This window comes from Miniopterus schreibersii (genome assembly GCF_964146895.1).
Source record: "Miniopterus schreibersii genome assembly, chromosome: 5".
NCBI classification, from domain to species: Eukaryota; Metazoa; Chordata; class Mammalia; order Chiroptera; family Miniopteridae; genus Miniopterus; species Miniopterus schreibersii.
The window spans coordinates 35,365,037-35,378,492 of record NC_138106.1 but is presented as its reverse complement, the minus strand read 5'-3'; the positions used below and the strand labels follow the sequence as shown (position 1 = coordinate 35,378,492).

The window sequence follows — 13,456 nt, the reverse complement described above, 5'->3', positions numbered from 1 at the left end:
TCCATGTGTCAGTACAAGAGTATTCCACATGCACAAACACAGAGGGCTCTGCTCACAAGAGATACACAGTGACCAGAACATTGATGTACACATGAAAATCACACATCACCTCATCCTGTATGGAGACAGACACGCCAGACAGATAAATAGTTTCAAATGTAGGTCAGGAGACTGGTGACAGAATGTGTGTGGCTTTTGTTGGGAGGAGGGCAAGGGTGTGAATGAGAGATGAGCAGGAACGGAGTGGCCCAGGACGCCCGCCCTGGAGCCCACATGCACACGCCACCCAGGGAAGGGGGCAGCAATCTGGGAGGCGCCTTTGTTCATCTGGGAGGATTTCCCCCATCCCCCCCCAGAAGGGGAGAAAGAGAACGATAGACTTGAAAAAGCAATCAGTTTCTTTGATTGGGAGGAAGTGCATGAAAATTTTGAAATTAATTGGAAACAAGATTAGACAATAGTGGTGACGCTGATTTGACCGTCTCAAAGGAGGAAGACAGCGTCATTTTGCCCTCTTTGTCCACAGTCACTGCATGTGAACAAAAACCACTGTGATTGGATTTATAAATGACTTTCAATCTCACCGTCGGGAATTTGCTTCAAAGAGTGCTAGAGAACTACTGAAAGTACTGGAAAAAGAACACTGCAACATCAAGATGGTAAACTTGAAAAATGAGAGGAATCATAATTTGCCATTAGATTTAGAAAGAGTAAGATAGGGCAGAGAAAGAGCAGGGGGAGAAGCAGATCTAGGGGACAGGACCAGAGAGTAGGGCGGAGGGGCATGTATCACTAGTTGTGGGGAAAGAAGACTTGAACCCTGAGTACAGGAAAACCCAGGAGGTGGTGGGAGCAAGAGACCTGAGAAAGAAACGTATTACTGAAATAATGAGAGGAGAAACAGGTGCGATAACTGACTGGCTTAATACCTAACACAACTGAAGCATATCAACACAGAGCCAGGCTTGACTGGTTCAGGTAATTTGCACTTTCTGGGTTCTGTTAGGTAGGAGATTTCCTCAGTGACCCCGTACAGGCCCGTCCTGTGAATTCAGACACGCCAGAGGCTGTGTGCTCTGAAACTGGTGAGTGTTCACACAAGACCCGGGCTGCGAGAGAGACGGGCTGGGATCCTGACCTTCCTGCTGGCCAGCGGACCTGGTCACTCCTGCCTGGAAGGGCGCAGGGAGACTGATTAGTAACAATAACGTCCGTGAAGCAGGGAGCACAGTCCTCGTGGGCCGGGTGCACCGCCGTCATCCTCATGCCCGCCTCGGGTGCAGAAAGCGCCTCTCACTGCTGAGCTGCCAGAGGGGGTCTTCGGGCTGCATCCCATCACCATCTCTATGGAAGGACCTGCGTGGTTCGTCTCGGGAGATACACTTCTGTTAACACAGCACCGCCCGTTAAAATCATGCAGCGTCTCCTCGGCTGCCTCCTCCTGGACTGCCCGCCAGCCGCTCCCACCACCCATCCTTCTGGGTGTGCTCTCCTCCCCACCCCTGCCCCTTGGTGATCTCACCCATTGCCTTTATCCCGGATTTATTTTTCTGTAGATTCTGAGCTCCACTCGTGAATGTCTTCACTTAAACGTGTCACATAAGTCCTAAGCTTAACACATCTAAAATGGATTATCCAAACACATGTTTGTGAAATGGGGACTGGATGGAACTTTACTGTCCCAAGGACCAGTGGACCCAGCCCAGGGCATTGCATGTCAGTAACAGTTGGCATTTTGTCGCTGTGTAAACTGCCTGTGGATCTGTGTTCCCTACCCTTTTGGGAGTCCTCAGAGGGTGGAGCCCACGTCCTGCTGGTCTCCAGTTCCCTTGAAGGCTCTCCCACAGGCTCTGCACAGAGTGGAGATGTACGTAATAACCGTTGGTTGGACTGAAGGTGTGCTGAATGCTTCCCACATTCATCAAATGTTCAGACTTTCCTTCCCAGAAGCCTCGTCCGCAGTACAATGGCCCCAGTGTACTTCTCCCTGATGCCCACAGGCCCCGAAGCTGACGCTGGAGGCCTTCTCCCTCCCACCCACAGCTCTTGCTTCTGTTCCTGTGGTTTGGCACAGTCTGTGTCCTCCCTCGATTCCAGGACCCGGCAGCTGGCTGAAGCCATACTAGGTGCACCTGGAACTGGAAGATGCAGGGAGCTGACGGCACTCAGAGGCACTCACCCCAGGCCATTCTCAGAACCCACTTTCTTCCTTCCTCTTCTCTCTGCACAGGGGAGGGACCTCCTGCACTGATCATGTCCTACATCAACACATAGGACCTCTCTATGTGCCCCTCTAACCCTCAACAGGGGCCCCACAGGGACAGGGACAGCCCTGGAGAGGCAGGCCCTGGTTGCTGGGACCCTTCTTGGTCCAGCAGAGCTGAACTGTAGATGGGGTGGCCTCGCTCGGAGGAGGGGGTGGAGGAGAGGACTGGGGGTGGGAGTGAGGCTGGCACAGGTTTTCCTCCAGGCTGCAAATGCTCAGACAGCCCCAGGGACAGTGGCCTGGTCCCACTCCCTGACAACTGGTCTCTCAGGTGTTGAATCACTCAAAGAATATAATATACACATTGAAAAAGACAACTTTACTTCTCACTCAACAGGCTGGCTATTATAAAAAACAAAAAACAATAAGATGTGGAGAAATTAGAACCCTGGTGCACTGATGGAAGTACTACAAAATGGTACAACTGCTTTGGAAAACAGTATGATGGTTTCTCAAAAAGTTAAAACTAGAAATACCATGTGATCCAGCAAGACCATTTCTGGGTGTATACCCCAAAGAATTGAAAACAGGGACTCAAGCAGACACTTGCACACCAATGGTCATAGCAGCATTATTTGCAATAGCCAAAAGGTGGAAGCAACCCACGTATCCATCAACAGATGAATGGATGAGCAAAATGTGATATATATAAAGAATGTAAGACATTCAGCCTTAAACGGGAATGAAGTTTTGACACATACTACAACATGAATGAACCTTGAAAATACTATGCCAACTCAAATCAGACACAAAAGGACAAAAATTGTATGATTCCACTTATACAGAGTACCTAGAATAGACAAATTCAGAGAGACATAAAGTGGAATAGAGGTTACCAGGGGCTGGAGGCAGGGAGGAATGGGGGTCAGTGTTTAATGAATACAGAGTTTCAGTTTGGGAAGATGGAAGTGTTCTGGTGATGGTTACACAACATTGTGAATGTACTTAACGCCACTGAATTGTACACTTAAAAATTGTTTAAATGGTTACGTTTTATGTCATGTATATTTCACCACAATTTAAAAAAAAGCTTTATAATGCTTAAAATGTTACACAAATGCAGGATTATTAACTTGAATTAGGACTAATGGGATTGGATTGTGTTTATAATCAATCCCTCTTTTAAAAATGAAGTATGCATGAAATTACTTTGCCATTACTTACTGTGTGTAGTTTATCTGGGTGGATGCTCACTCTTCAATATCAGACAATAAGTAATGGCAAAGTTATAATAATAATTTATTTCTCTTCCAAAAACAATTTGAGGTAATTAACCCTAAACGCATCAAAGTAATGAGATCAAATCCGGCTAATGTAAGACAAAATACAGAAACTGAGATACAAAAGTAGAGAAGAGGGAGCAGCAATTAAGCAAAAACAGCCTTCCAGGAACCAGGGAACTGTTAATATTCATCAGGCCTTTTATTAATGCCTAAAATATCATTGGTTTCAGCGTGATCAATGTATGAGTCTATAGAAGCAATTTTCAACCTTTTTCATCTCATGGCACATATAAACTAATTATTAAAATTCTGTGGCACACCAAAAATATAGGTATAATTTTGATTTTTTTTTATAAAAAAATAATAATAGTAATTATCTACCCTTTTTGCTCCAAAGTGACTTTTAAAAAAATCAGTACCCATACTTGTATATAAGGATTTCTGGTATCAAGAATTAACCAATCAGACGCAACCTTATTATGCGACATGACCAAAAAGATGCAACTCTATTATATGACCTTTATATTTATGTTTCAAGATATGGCATTAACACTGGATGACTATTGTTGTGTTGGCTGTTGTCATTTTTTAATTTGAGAATTTAAGGGAAAAGAGGTCAGTGCCCCTGACTAAATAGTCAGGTATTGCATGTTTTCAAAATTCTTGCAGCAGACTGGTTGAAAATCACTGGTCCACATACTGTGTCCTGTGTTGTTACTGTGTACAGTTTGGGGAATTTATTGAAGTAGAAGAGGGACGTAAAACTTAGAACATGTTTTCCTAAGTCTGAACCCTCAGGACCTATTCTGTGCTTAATGAAACACGCTCTTGGAGAGGAGTGTGCCCTGTTGGCCAAACAGCCTCCTACACCTTCCCCTGGGCACCTGCACCAAGTCTGCACGGCAGCCTGGCCTGACAGCCGTCTCCACCCCGGCTCCCCCTCCTCTCATGCTCCCCCTCCAGACCCTGTCCCAGCGGCCTGGTTCCCACAAGGACCCTGTGTAGCTAGAACTTTTGTGGCCTGTTCATGTGGCCTTTTTTCTGGAACACCCTCCTGTCTTCCTGGCCAAGTCCTCACCTCTTACAGAGAACAGCTCAGATTTCACCTTCTCTAAGACCTCTCCGGCCCCATTGAGTCCCCTTCTCCCTGCTGTCCTACTGCACATTTTAGTTACACATTAACTATTGAGGTTGTAAGTGAATACAAAGATTTACGACCTTTGTTTCATTTCTTATGCAAATGAAAAGCAAAATGTGATTTACCAAAGACCATATAATATGGCTTATTAGGAATGAACTATATTTAATAATGATCTGTGAGGGCCGAGAGTGATACTCAAGATCGTATCATTCAACCTTTGGACGTATGAAGAAACCAAGACCCTGAAAAAGAAAGTGACTTGTTCAAGATTACCCTGTATATTCAAAGTAGAAATAGACTTAGAAACCTATTTTCCTGAAAGCCTGTATTTCTCTAATGCCATGCTAGTTTCATTTAATTTGTGTTTTATTTATTTAATAATCAGCAGACAGGACTTTAGATGCATCCCAAACATAGGCTAAGAGAGACAACGTAATGTAGTGGGGAAAACACTGGCTTTAGCCAAAGCCATGGACCTTGGGCAAGTCACTTCATGGCTCCTGGCCTCTGTTTTCTCATCTGTAAAATAAGGACCAACTGGATGGATTTAAGGTTACATCTGCTTCTAGCATTTTATGAACCTACAAGACTTTTGGCTCAGCCCCATCAACGAATTTACAAGTGTCAGTAGAGTTTACATCTCTGGCTTCTGCTCCCTCCACCACTTTGTTTTCCGTGGCCACGGCCTTAGACACACCTGCCCCTTTTATCCTCCTGCCTTCTTTTCTTTTTGAAACTTGACTTAAACTTGACTTCACTCAACTCACAATTGGCAGTGACTTCTGCCACCCCTGGCCTAATTATGGCCTCCTCTCTGACCTGCTTGCTCTCACTGTCTGGAGCCTTGTCACACTGCACTGCAGTCACTGGTTCTCTTGTGTGTGTCATCAGGCTATGAACTGACGAAGGCCTGGGATTAGGGTACATTTCTCTAGCCCAAGTGCCTATAATGGTGCCTGGCTCATAGTAGGGAGCCAGTAAGTGTTAGGATCTAACTGTTCTTGCCTGGGAAGCTAGGACGAGACTGTAGCACTAAATTCAGCGGAAGCTGTCAGAAAGAGTTTTCGTGGAAGAAGGGATTGAAACTGAGTTTTCAAGATGATTAGAATTTGGAAGGGAGTGTAAAATAATGATAACACTGGATTAACTAAAGGGGGAAAGGTGGCTAAAAGGAGTGATCAGAGCGATATTACTTAGTCGAATAGCAGAACGTCTATACTAGAAGCACCTGGGTGTTTGTAACAATACAGATTCCACCGGTCACTCCCACCCACCACTCCCCGTTCCGAATCTGCGGGTCTGGATTTACCTTTAGAGCAAGAATCTTCTCTCGTGAGTGAGAGTCTTGAAATCCTGGAGGGAATGTCGGCAGCTGTGGGCCCTGGAGAGCCATGTTAAGCTGAGGGAGCACGAGGACGTGATGCAGAAGGAGCTTCGGGACGGGCATAGGCTGGGGGTTTGCAACATAGATTGAGGAGAGCAGGTTCTCAGAGGCGAGGACGAGGTGCTGGGAGCGCGCCAAGGTGTTTAGGGAAGGGGGTGGCGAGCTTGCTCCATGCTGGCAGCGCCGGAAGTGCAGAATCAGCACGTGGAGAGATGAAACGACCAGGCTTGGTGACAGATCAAACATGAGCCACGATGGCAGGAAGGGAGTTCCAGACGACAGCCGCGTGTGCGGGACCGTAGGGAATGGCAGGTCCCCTGGTGTGCACGCTCCTTCTTGCCTAAGGAGTTCTGTTTCACCGAGGTGACCGAGAGGTGTGGGGGGCGTCCTGGTGAAGGTGCCGATTGCAACATGGGCTTGAGCATGACCGAAGGTCCGGGAGGAAGAGGGAGATGCTGGAGAGTCCAAAGCATGAGGGGAGAGGAAGGAAGGAAGCCTGGAAAGCCGAGCTCAGGCTCTTGGGGAGCAACAACGTTAGACAGGAGGAGGAGCTGAAGTGAGGAAGAAGCAGAGAAGAAACAGAGAGAGGATTAAAGATTAAATAGTAAAGAGAAGCCAGAGGAAGAGGAAGGTTTAAGAAGGGGAGTGTCCATTACGTCAGATGTTCTAGAATTTGAGAAGGACAACGACGACCTTCCAATTTGGCAGACAGTCTTAGATGAAAACTAATTTTAAAAAGGGAAAATCTGTAATACTCTCTGAGGTGTGTGATGTGATCTAACATATTAGGAGTAAATGAAAATTGATGATGAATTGTGATTACAATTAATGAGCAAAAATATACTTCTGACAAACTGGTTCCCCAAAGGATGCCCTTCTGTTGGAGAGCTGGGAAACTGGGGGAGTAGGAGGCAGGGAGGGTGAGGGGCTAGGGTTAAAAGGAGAAACAGATTAGGATGCCTGGGCAAAGAGAAACTTATCAGGAAATCCTAATGTGTACGTACTTTAATGATCTTTCTTACCAAATAAGATTGCATTCGTTATTTGAAAAGGTTCCATTCTTGCCCCTTGGTTATGGTGCCCTCTGAGGCAAACATGCGGTGTCATGTGGAATGGAACCAGATATCCATGGCTCTGTTTTTATGCTATCTTGAGATATGGCTTAAAACACATCCTGCCTCTATTTCTTCCTTGTTGGCCTGGGCTGGGAGGTAGGGGCAGATCTCCTTTTAAATGTAAAACAAAGTGCTGAATATGCGGGAGTGTAGAATGCTGTAGTGCGGGCTGATCTGGCAGGGCAGCCCCGTTTGGTATCCTAATTACAGTGCCCCACCTCTGGGTAGATATCCATCAGGACGTAATTGCTCTAGGTGTTTCAAGGTTTTTAAATTACTTGAGAACTCCCAAGGTTTTCTGTTCTTCATCACATTCTGTATACTTGGTGACGTTAGGTGTTCAGTCCTCGAGAGTCTTTTTCTATCAACAAAGATATGTGCTTTGGAATAGTAAAGTAGAATCATCAGGTAAAATCATAAAATTTCTCCCATTTTATAATTATCTGAAAGGAAAACAAAGGAAAGGAAAAAGAATGGCTTAACAGTGACATGAGGGTTATTATTATTATTATTATTATTATTTTTTTTTTTAATCCAAACTGTAATGTAGGAGACCAATGTTCAGGGGACATCCTATTATTGGAGGTTTATCCATTGCACTCGAACAAGTAAAATGAAGCAGCTGGGTGAGATCCATAGACCGTTTCCCAAACTATAAACTGGGATATAACCTGACAAGGGATTGTTTTTCTTCTGAGTTGTGAATATTTCCTTGAGTCAGATTTTTTTTTAATATATCTTTATTGATTTCAGAGAGAGGAAGGGAGAGGGAGAGATAGAAACATCAATGATGAGAGTCATTGATCGGCCGCCTCCTGCACGCCCCCGACTGGGGATCGAGCCCGCAACCCGGGCATGTGCCCTGACCGGGAATCGAACCGCGATCGCCTGGATCCTAGGTCGATGCTCAACCGCTAAGCCACGCCTGGCTGGGCTTGTGTCAGATTCTTAAAAACTCCTGAGAGTCTCTAAGTCCTTACATAACTGTTGGGTAATAAAATGGATTTCTGCTCACCGCCTAGTTATTTCTGTCTTTGGACTTCATTTAATCATCAATTCATCCTTAAACGGACTTGCCAAGTCGCTTAAGCCGAGTGCTTCACGAGGGCATGAGTCTGGCTGTACTCTGGTTTTCTGTGAATGCTCAGCTGTTGCTGTGGTCCTGCTTGATGTCATGGCTCATAGAAATGGATTGGTATGAAGGCCTGTACTTCCTTCTGACAATCATTTCAGAATGATTTATAAAAAGCAAAGAAACCTCTTACTCAGTGACTCTGTTTGCTAAGTATGATCTTAAAGTAACCTTTTAGTTACTTTAGTTCCTTCTAGAAATTGTATCCTCTGTCAGCGCTATCCTTCATCAGCCTTGTCTTATGGCATGCTTTCATAGATACAAAGATTGTGATTTTAAAACAATAACTGTTGAGCTATAAAATATGTCAATTGTAGGATTTATTTTTAGCATTCCAATAGGGTTTACATGTCATTACCTCCATAATATTCATTTTTAAGTGTCATGTAAGCCATTTCTTAAATTATAAAAGTGGTAAATATTTAAAGTTTTTTTTTTTTAATCACATATTGTAAAAGGGTATAGAGTAAAATGAGGAAATTTTTCCCTGTCTTCTGGCTTCCAATACCACTCTCCCAAAGCAATTACTGTTCACAATGTCTTAAGTCTCTTTGTATGACTTTTCTAAGAAGATACAGTTTTACATATATATGTGTGTGGACACTCATTTTTATACAAATTGTCATGCTATGCATACTTTTCTGCATCTTGTGTGTGTGTGTTTTTAATTCACTTAAAATGACTGTCATATCAGCATGACTCAGTTGGCTTCATTTTAACAACTGTGTGGCATTTCATCACATGTGTGTACCATAATTGACTGATGAGCATTTAAGTAATTTCCGGGACATATCTGGTTGTTGTTGAAGTGCTATGGTTCTCATAACAATGTGCATTCTTAGAAGTGGACTTACTGAGTCAAGGAGCTTTTGTCTCAAATTTGATGAGCTGTTTCTAAATTATCACTCACCAATTTATACTTCCACCAATGTTGTCTGAGAGTGTTTCCACATCCCCATCAACTGGTCTTCCTTTGAGATTTGAAATCTCTGCCATTTTAGGAGTTGAAAAGTGTTACTTCTTTTTACTATGTCTTTGTTGGGTTACTGTGTATTGAGCTTCTTTTTTTTTTTTTTTTACATAAGACTAATAGCTATTTGCATTTTTGTGTGAGTTTCCTATATCATGTTCTTTGATTATTTGTCTCTTGCCATGTCCATTTTATGAAAGGAAAAGAAACCATTCACTAGGATAGATTACTGTTTAATAGATAACCACCAGCAGTTCACAGGAAACATAAATGTATATACTCTATACATGAACACTTGTACAAACACAGACTCTCTTGGAGGCCTGCAAGAAATCCTGAAAAAGAAAGTGCAACCACACAGCCTGAGAAGAGAAAGAAAACAGTCTGACTAGGGGCAGACGTGGGAATCTAGCCTCACTGTTAGTTTTCTAGCGCTGCATGAAAATGATTGGAAACTTAGCAGCTCAGCTCGTAATTTCCTTGGGACAGGATTCCGGGCACAGCTCGACCAGCTTTTTGCACAGATCCCACAGACTGAAATCAAGCGATTGGCTGGCTGTGCTCAGTATTGTAAGTCACGTGGTTGTGACAGAATTCAGTTCCTCGCAACCATCGGACAAAAGTCGCTGTTTCCTTGTTGCTGTCGATCGGCTGGAGGCCACACTCAGCTCCTAGAGGCTGCCTGTGCTCCTGGCCACATGTTCCCCTCCCAAGCCAGCGCAGGAGAATTTCCCGTATGTCAAATCCTGCTAATGCTTCCAATCTCTCTGATGTCTAGACCCAGATCTAGAGAGTTCATGGGGTTAGGACAGGCCCACCGGGGCACTCTACCAGTCTTAATGTTGACCGATTTGGAACCAATCAGAACGGCAAAATCCCTTCACAGCGGCACCTAATTTAGTGTTTGATTGACTGGCTGGATATGTACACAGGGGGCCAGGAATCTTGTGGGCCATCTTAGAATTGTGCCCACCTCACTCCTGACATGCTTTCCTCAAGGGAAGGATGCAGAGCTCAAGCCATCTGGCTGAGGGCATCAATCCCCCGGAAACGTCGAGTGCCAGAGGAAGGGGGCATGACTGGCATCTATCTAACCCATGTGGGTCAAAGAACCAAGAGAACAATGAAACAGCAGAAAAACAGAGAGAAAATCTAGGAACCACACAGACAATGTAGGGATCAGCCAGACCTTCCTGACCAAGGATCCAAACCAGGCATTTCTAACTCCACCATCTGCCCTTGTGACCCCCACCCCCCCATGGCCCACCAGAGGACAGGTCACTCACTGGCTGCACGCTTGGATTTTGAGTCTTCTAACCTTTCCATTTCTTCCAACATCAGGGTGATTAGAGTCTGGTTTTGTGAGCTCTTGGCCTTAGGTGTTCAATAGAGCAGAATGAGCTGACTAAGTAAGTGAGCCACTAAGGGGAACTGTTGATGAGCATTATTCTAAAAGAATCCTAAAAAATCGCTCTCCCCTCCCTCTCTCTCTCTTTCCTCTTCCCACCTGCTTCTGTGATTCAGGAGCATTATACGTGACTTGCTTGAGACTGAAGAGGTTTATATAAAAGAAATGAAGAGCATAATTGATGTAAGTAGATTGGGGAGGGGGGACATTAAACATGTATCCAAACTGAAGAAATTTTGTTGCACAAAGAGAATCAAAATAGTTGCCCTAGCATTCCCCCCAGGGTTTCAGGTTTCACAATATCACACGTGTCTTTTCTGAAGAAATAGCACATTCTCATGACTATTGATCCATGCAACTAAGTAGCTTCCAAAGGACTGTGCCACTTCATACTGATTCTGGTAATGCTCAACTAGGTTTACCATATGCTTGCCAACAATGGATATGATCATTGAAATGATTTTGATCATTTAATACGGGAGAATTGTTTCTCATTGTTTTAAGTAGCACTTTTTGCTTATCAGTGAAAATATGTATTTTCCCTATTTTCCTAAGGGCATAACCTTGAGGAATAAATTATATGTACAAAATTATAATCAAATTTTTTTTTTACCACAAAACATCAGAAAACCAAATATCCAATTACAATGAGAATGGTTAATAAAGTCTGATATACATACTAGATGAAATATTATTCAACTGTTACAAAATAATTATTTTGAATAATTTGGAGCAACATTGAAAAATGCTTATAAGATTAAATTTAAAACAATATATGTAGAAATTTACAAGTAGATTCTAAAATGTATATGGCAAAACAATACAAATTATTTATGTGCTGTGGTTATAATCCTATAAAATAAGTTTTCTAAAAGTCATGAAGGAAATCTAATAAAACAATAGTAATTGCAACAGGTCATAAAGTGATGAGTAAGTGATGAGTAAGTTTTTTCCTTTCATACTTACTCTGCATAACATAAACATTAAAAAATATATTTGTCCTTCCTATAAAAAATTCCTCTTTATTATCATTCTCAATACACCATCTTCTTCTTAAGATGGACAGGTGAGAATAATATCAAAAGAATTTGATGGGAAAAAAGGGGGACATCTAGAATACTTTCAACAATAAAGATACATTTAAAAAATAATAATTTGATGAAATGGCTTTCAGGAAATGTAGGTTCCACATTCCCCAATTATTTTATTAAAGTTTTATTCCCTGGAGTAGCTAATTCAGATCATCTCTCACATGCTCCTTTCTGTAAAACCCACCTGTTTGCACCTCTGCAGGGATACATCACTCCAATGGATTTTATTTGGCTGAAGCATCTGATTCCAGACGTTCTTCAGAACAACAAGGACTTTCTCTTTGGGAATATTAGAGAACTTTATGAATTTCACAACAGGTATATAGTAATTCAAATTATTTGGAAAAATAAAAGTAAGAGAAGGCTGGAAATCAGACTGATGGAATTTGGCAATGAAAGTGCTTAATTATTTTCGGGCTTAAACAAATAGTCCAGAGTCGGTGGATTGGATGGGATACGAAGGAGGGGAGAAGGGCCACACGATCCCTGGGGCAGAAGGGAAGACATTAGCGGAGCCTGTCCTTGCTCGGTCAGGCATCGATGTTGCATGTGTGCGTGTTCTTCTGCTTATTTCTCAGCTTATGCATCAGCATTTACTGAGCACCTGGCCGGTGTCAGGCACTGTGTTCGGCGCGGGGGGTACAGAGATGACCAGGACTCTCATTCACATGCCTGTTGTCACGGGGAGTGCTGGGGACTAGGGCGCAAAGAAATGCTAACGGGTCCAGCGAGCTGTCCTTTTAGCCCAGGGCGGGTTGGATGCTTGAGTTCTAGAGAAACAGAGGACCAGGGGACTTTGGAAACCATCTTCCAACCCTTGCATTTTACAGATGAGGAAACCTCACTTTACTCACTATAATGACCCCCCAAAATCACACATCTAATTGCCGGAAGGGAAAAGAACCTCAGCTGTTTCCTAACCACATCTCATGTCTGTTGGCCTGTTGTCCAAACTGAAATGGAAATCTCATTTCTGCCACTTTCCCTGGAGAAGTTATGCAGCCTCTTTGAGCCACAGGTTTATGAAAGCCTATCTCGCAAGGTTTGCTGGAGGATTAGGTGAGATATTGCTTGTGAAGCACTTGGCTTATGCCTGGCTTACAGTAAGCCCTCAGCGATGGCAGCACTGCTGCAGCAACAGCAGCAGTTCTCATTAGCATCATTATCGGGTGGCGGAAGCCATCGGGGCATCCAGTCTCTCAGAGGCTGCTGCTCAGAATTAGCAGAGCGGCTGTGGATGTTTCAGGGAGTGTTCACAATGTCACAGAACATACTTTTTTCTTCCAAGTCAGCATGTTAAAGGTGAGTCAAGAGCAGTCAAGTCTGGAAAACAACACTTTTCTAGGCACCTCTGAAAATCTTATATGATTTTACTTTAAAAAAAAGTTTAATGCATGTAAAAATCATTTTATAAAAGCATTATTATACTTTTCTTTCCCTAGGACTTTTCTAAAAGAATTGGAAAAGTGCACTGAAAATCCTGAACTTCTGGCTCGTTGCTTTCTCAAGAGAGTAAGTCTGTGTTCCCCAAAATCCAAAATAACCATGTGATTCGAGCCAGCCCTTAATTTTCTGTGTAAGTGGCTAGGGCTGAGGAAATGCCAATGGTCTGAAAACACATCTGCCTTTTGAATGCAAAGCAGGAGTCCCTGGCAGGCCTGCAGGCGGTGTGAGACAAGGCCAGTCTGACTGAGCTCACACTGATAGATGGGAGCCACTTATAGGC

At 43.4% G+C, this 13,456-nt stretch overlaps 1 protein-coding gene across 2 annotated transcripts in view; it reads left to right on the top strand.

The window, feature by feature from the left end:
* Nucleotides 1–13,456, top strand: part of MCF2L2 (MCF.2 cell line derived transforming sequence-like 2) — a 168,865-nt gene that overhangs the window by 114,817 nt on the left and 40,592 nt on the right. For both annotated transcript variants that reach the window (XM_081139235.1, XM_081139236.1), the window contains exons 16-18: nt 10,756–10,822; nt 11,933–12,048; nt 13,173–13,242. In XM_081139235.1, the coding sequence (XP_080995361.1) occupies nt 10,756–10,822; nt 11,933–12,048; nt 13,173–13,242 (253 nt within the window). The remainder of the gene's footprint in view (nt 1–10,755; nt 10,823–11,932; nt 12,049–13,172; nt 13,243–13,456) is intronic.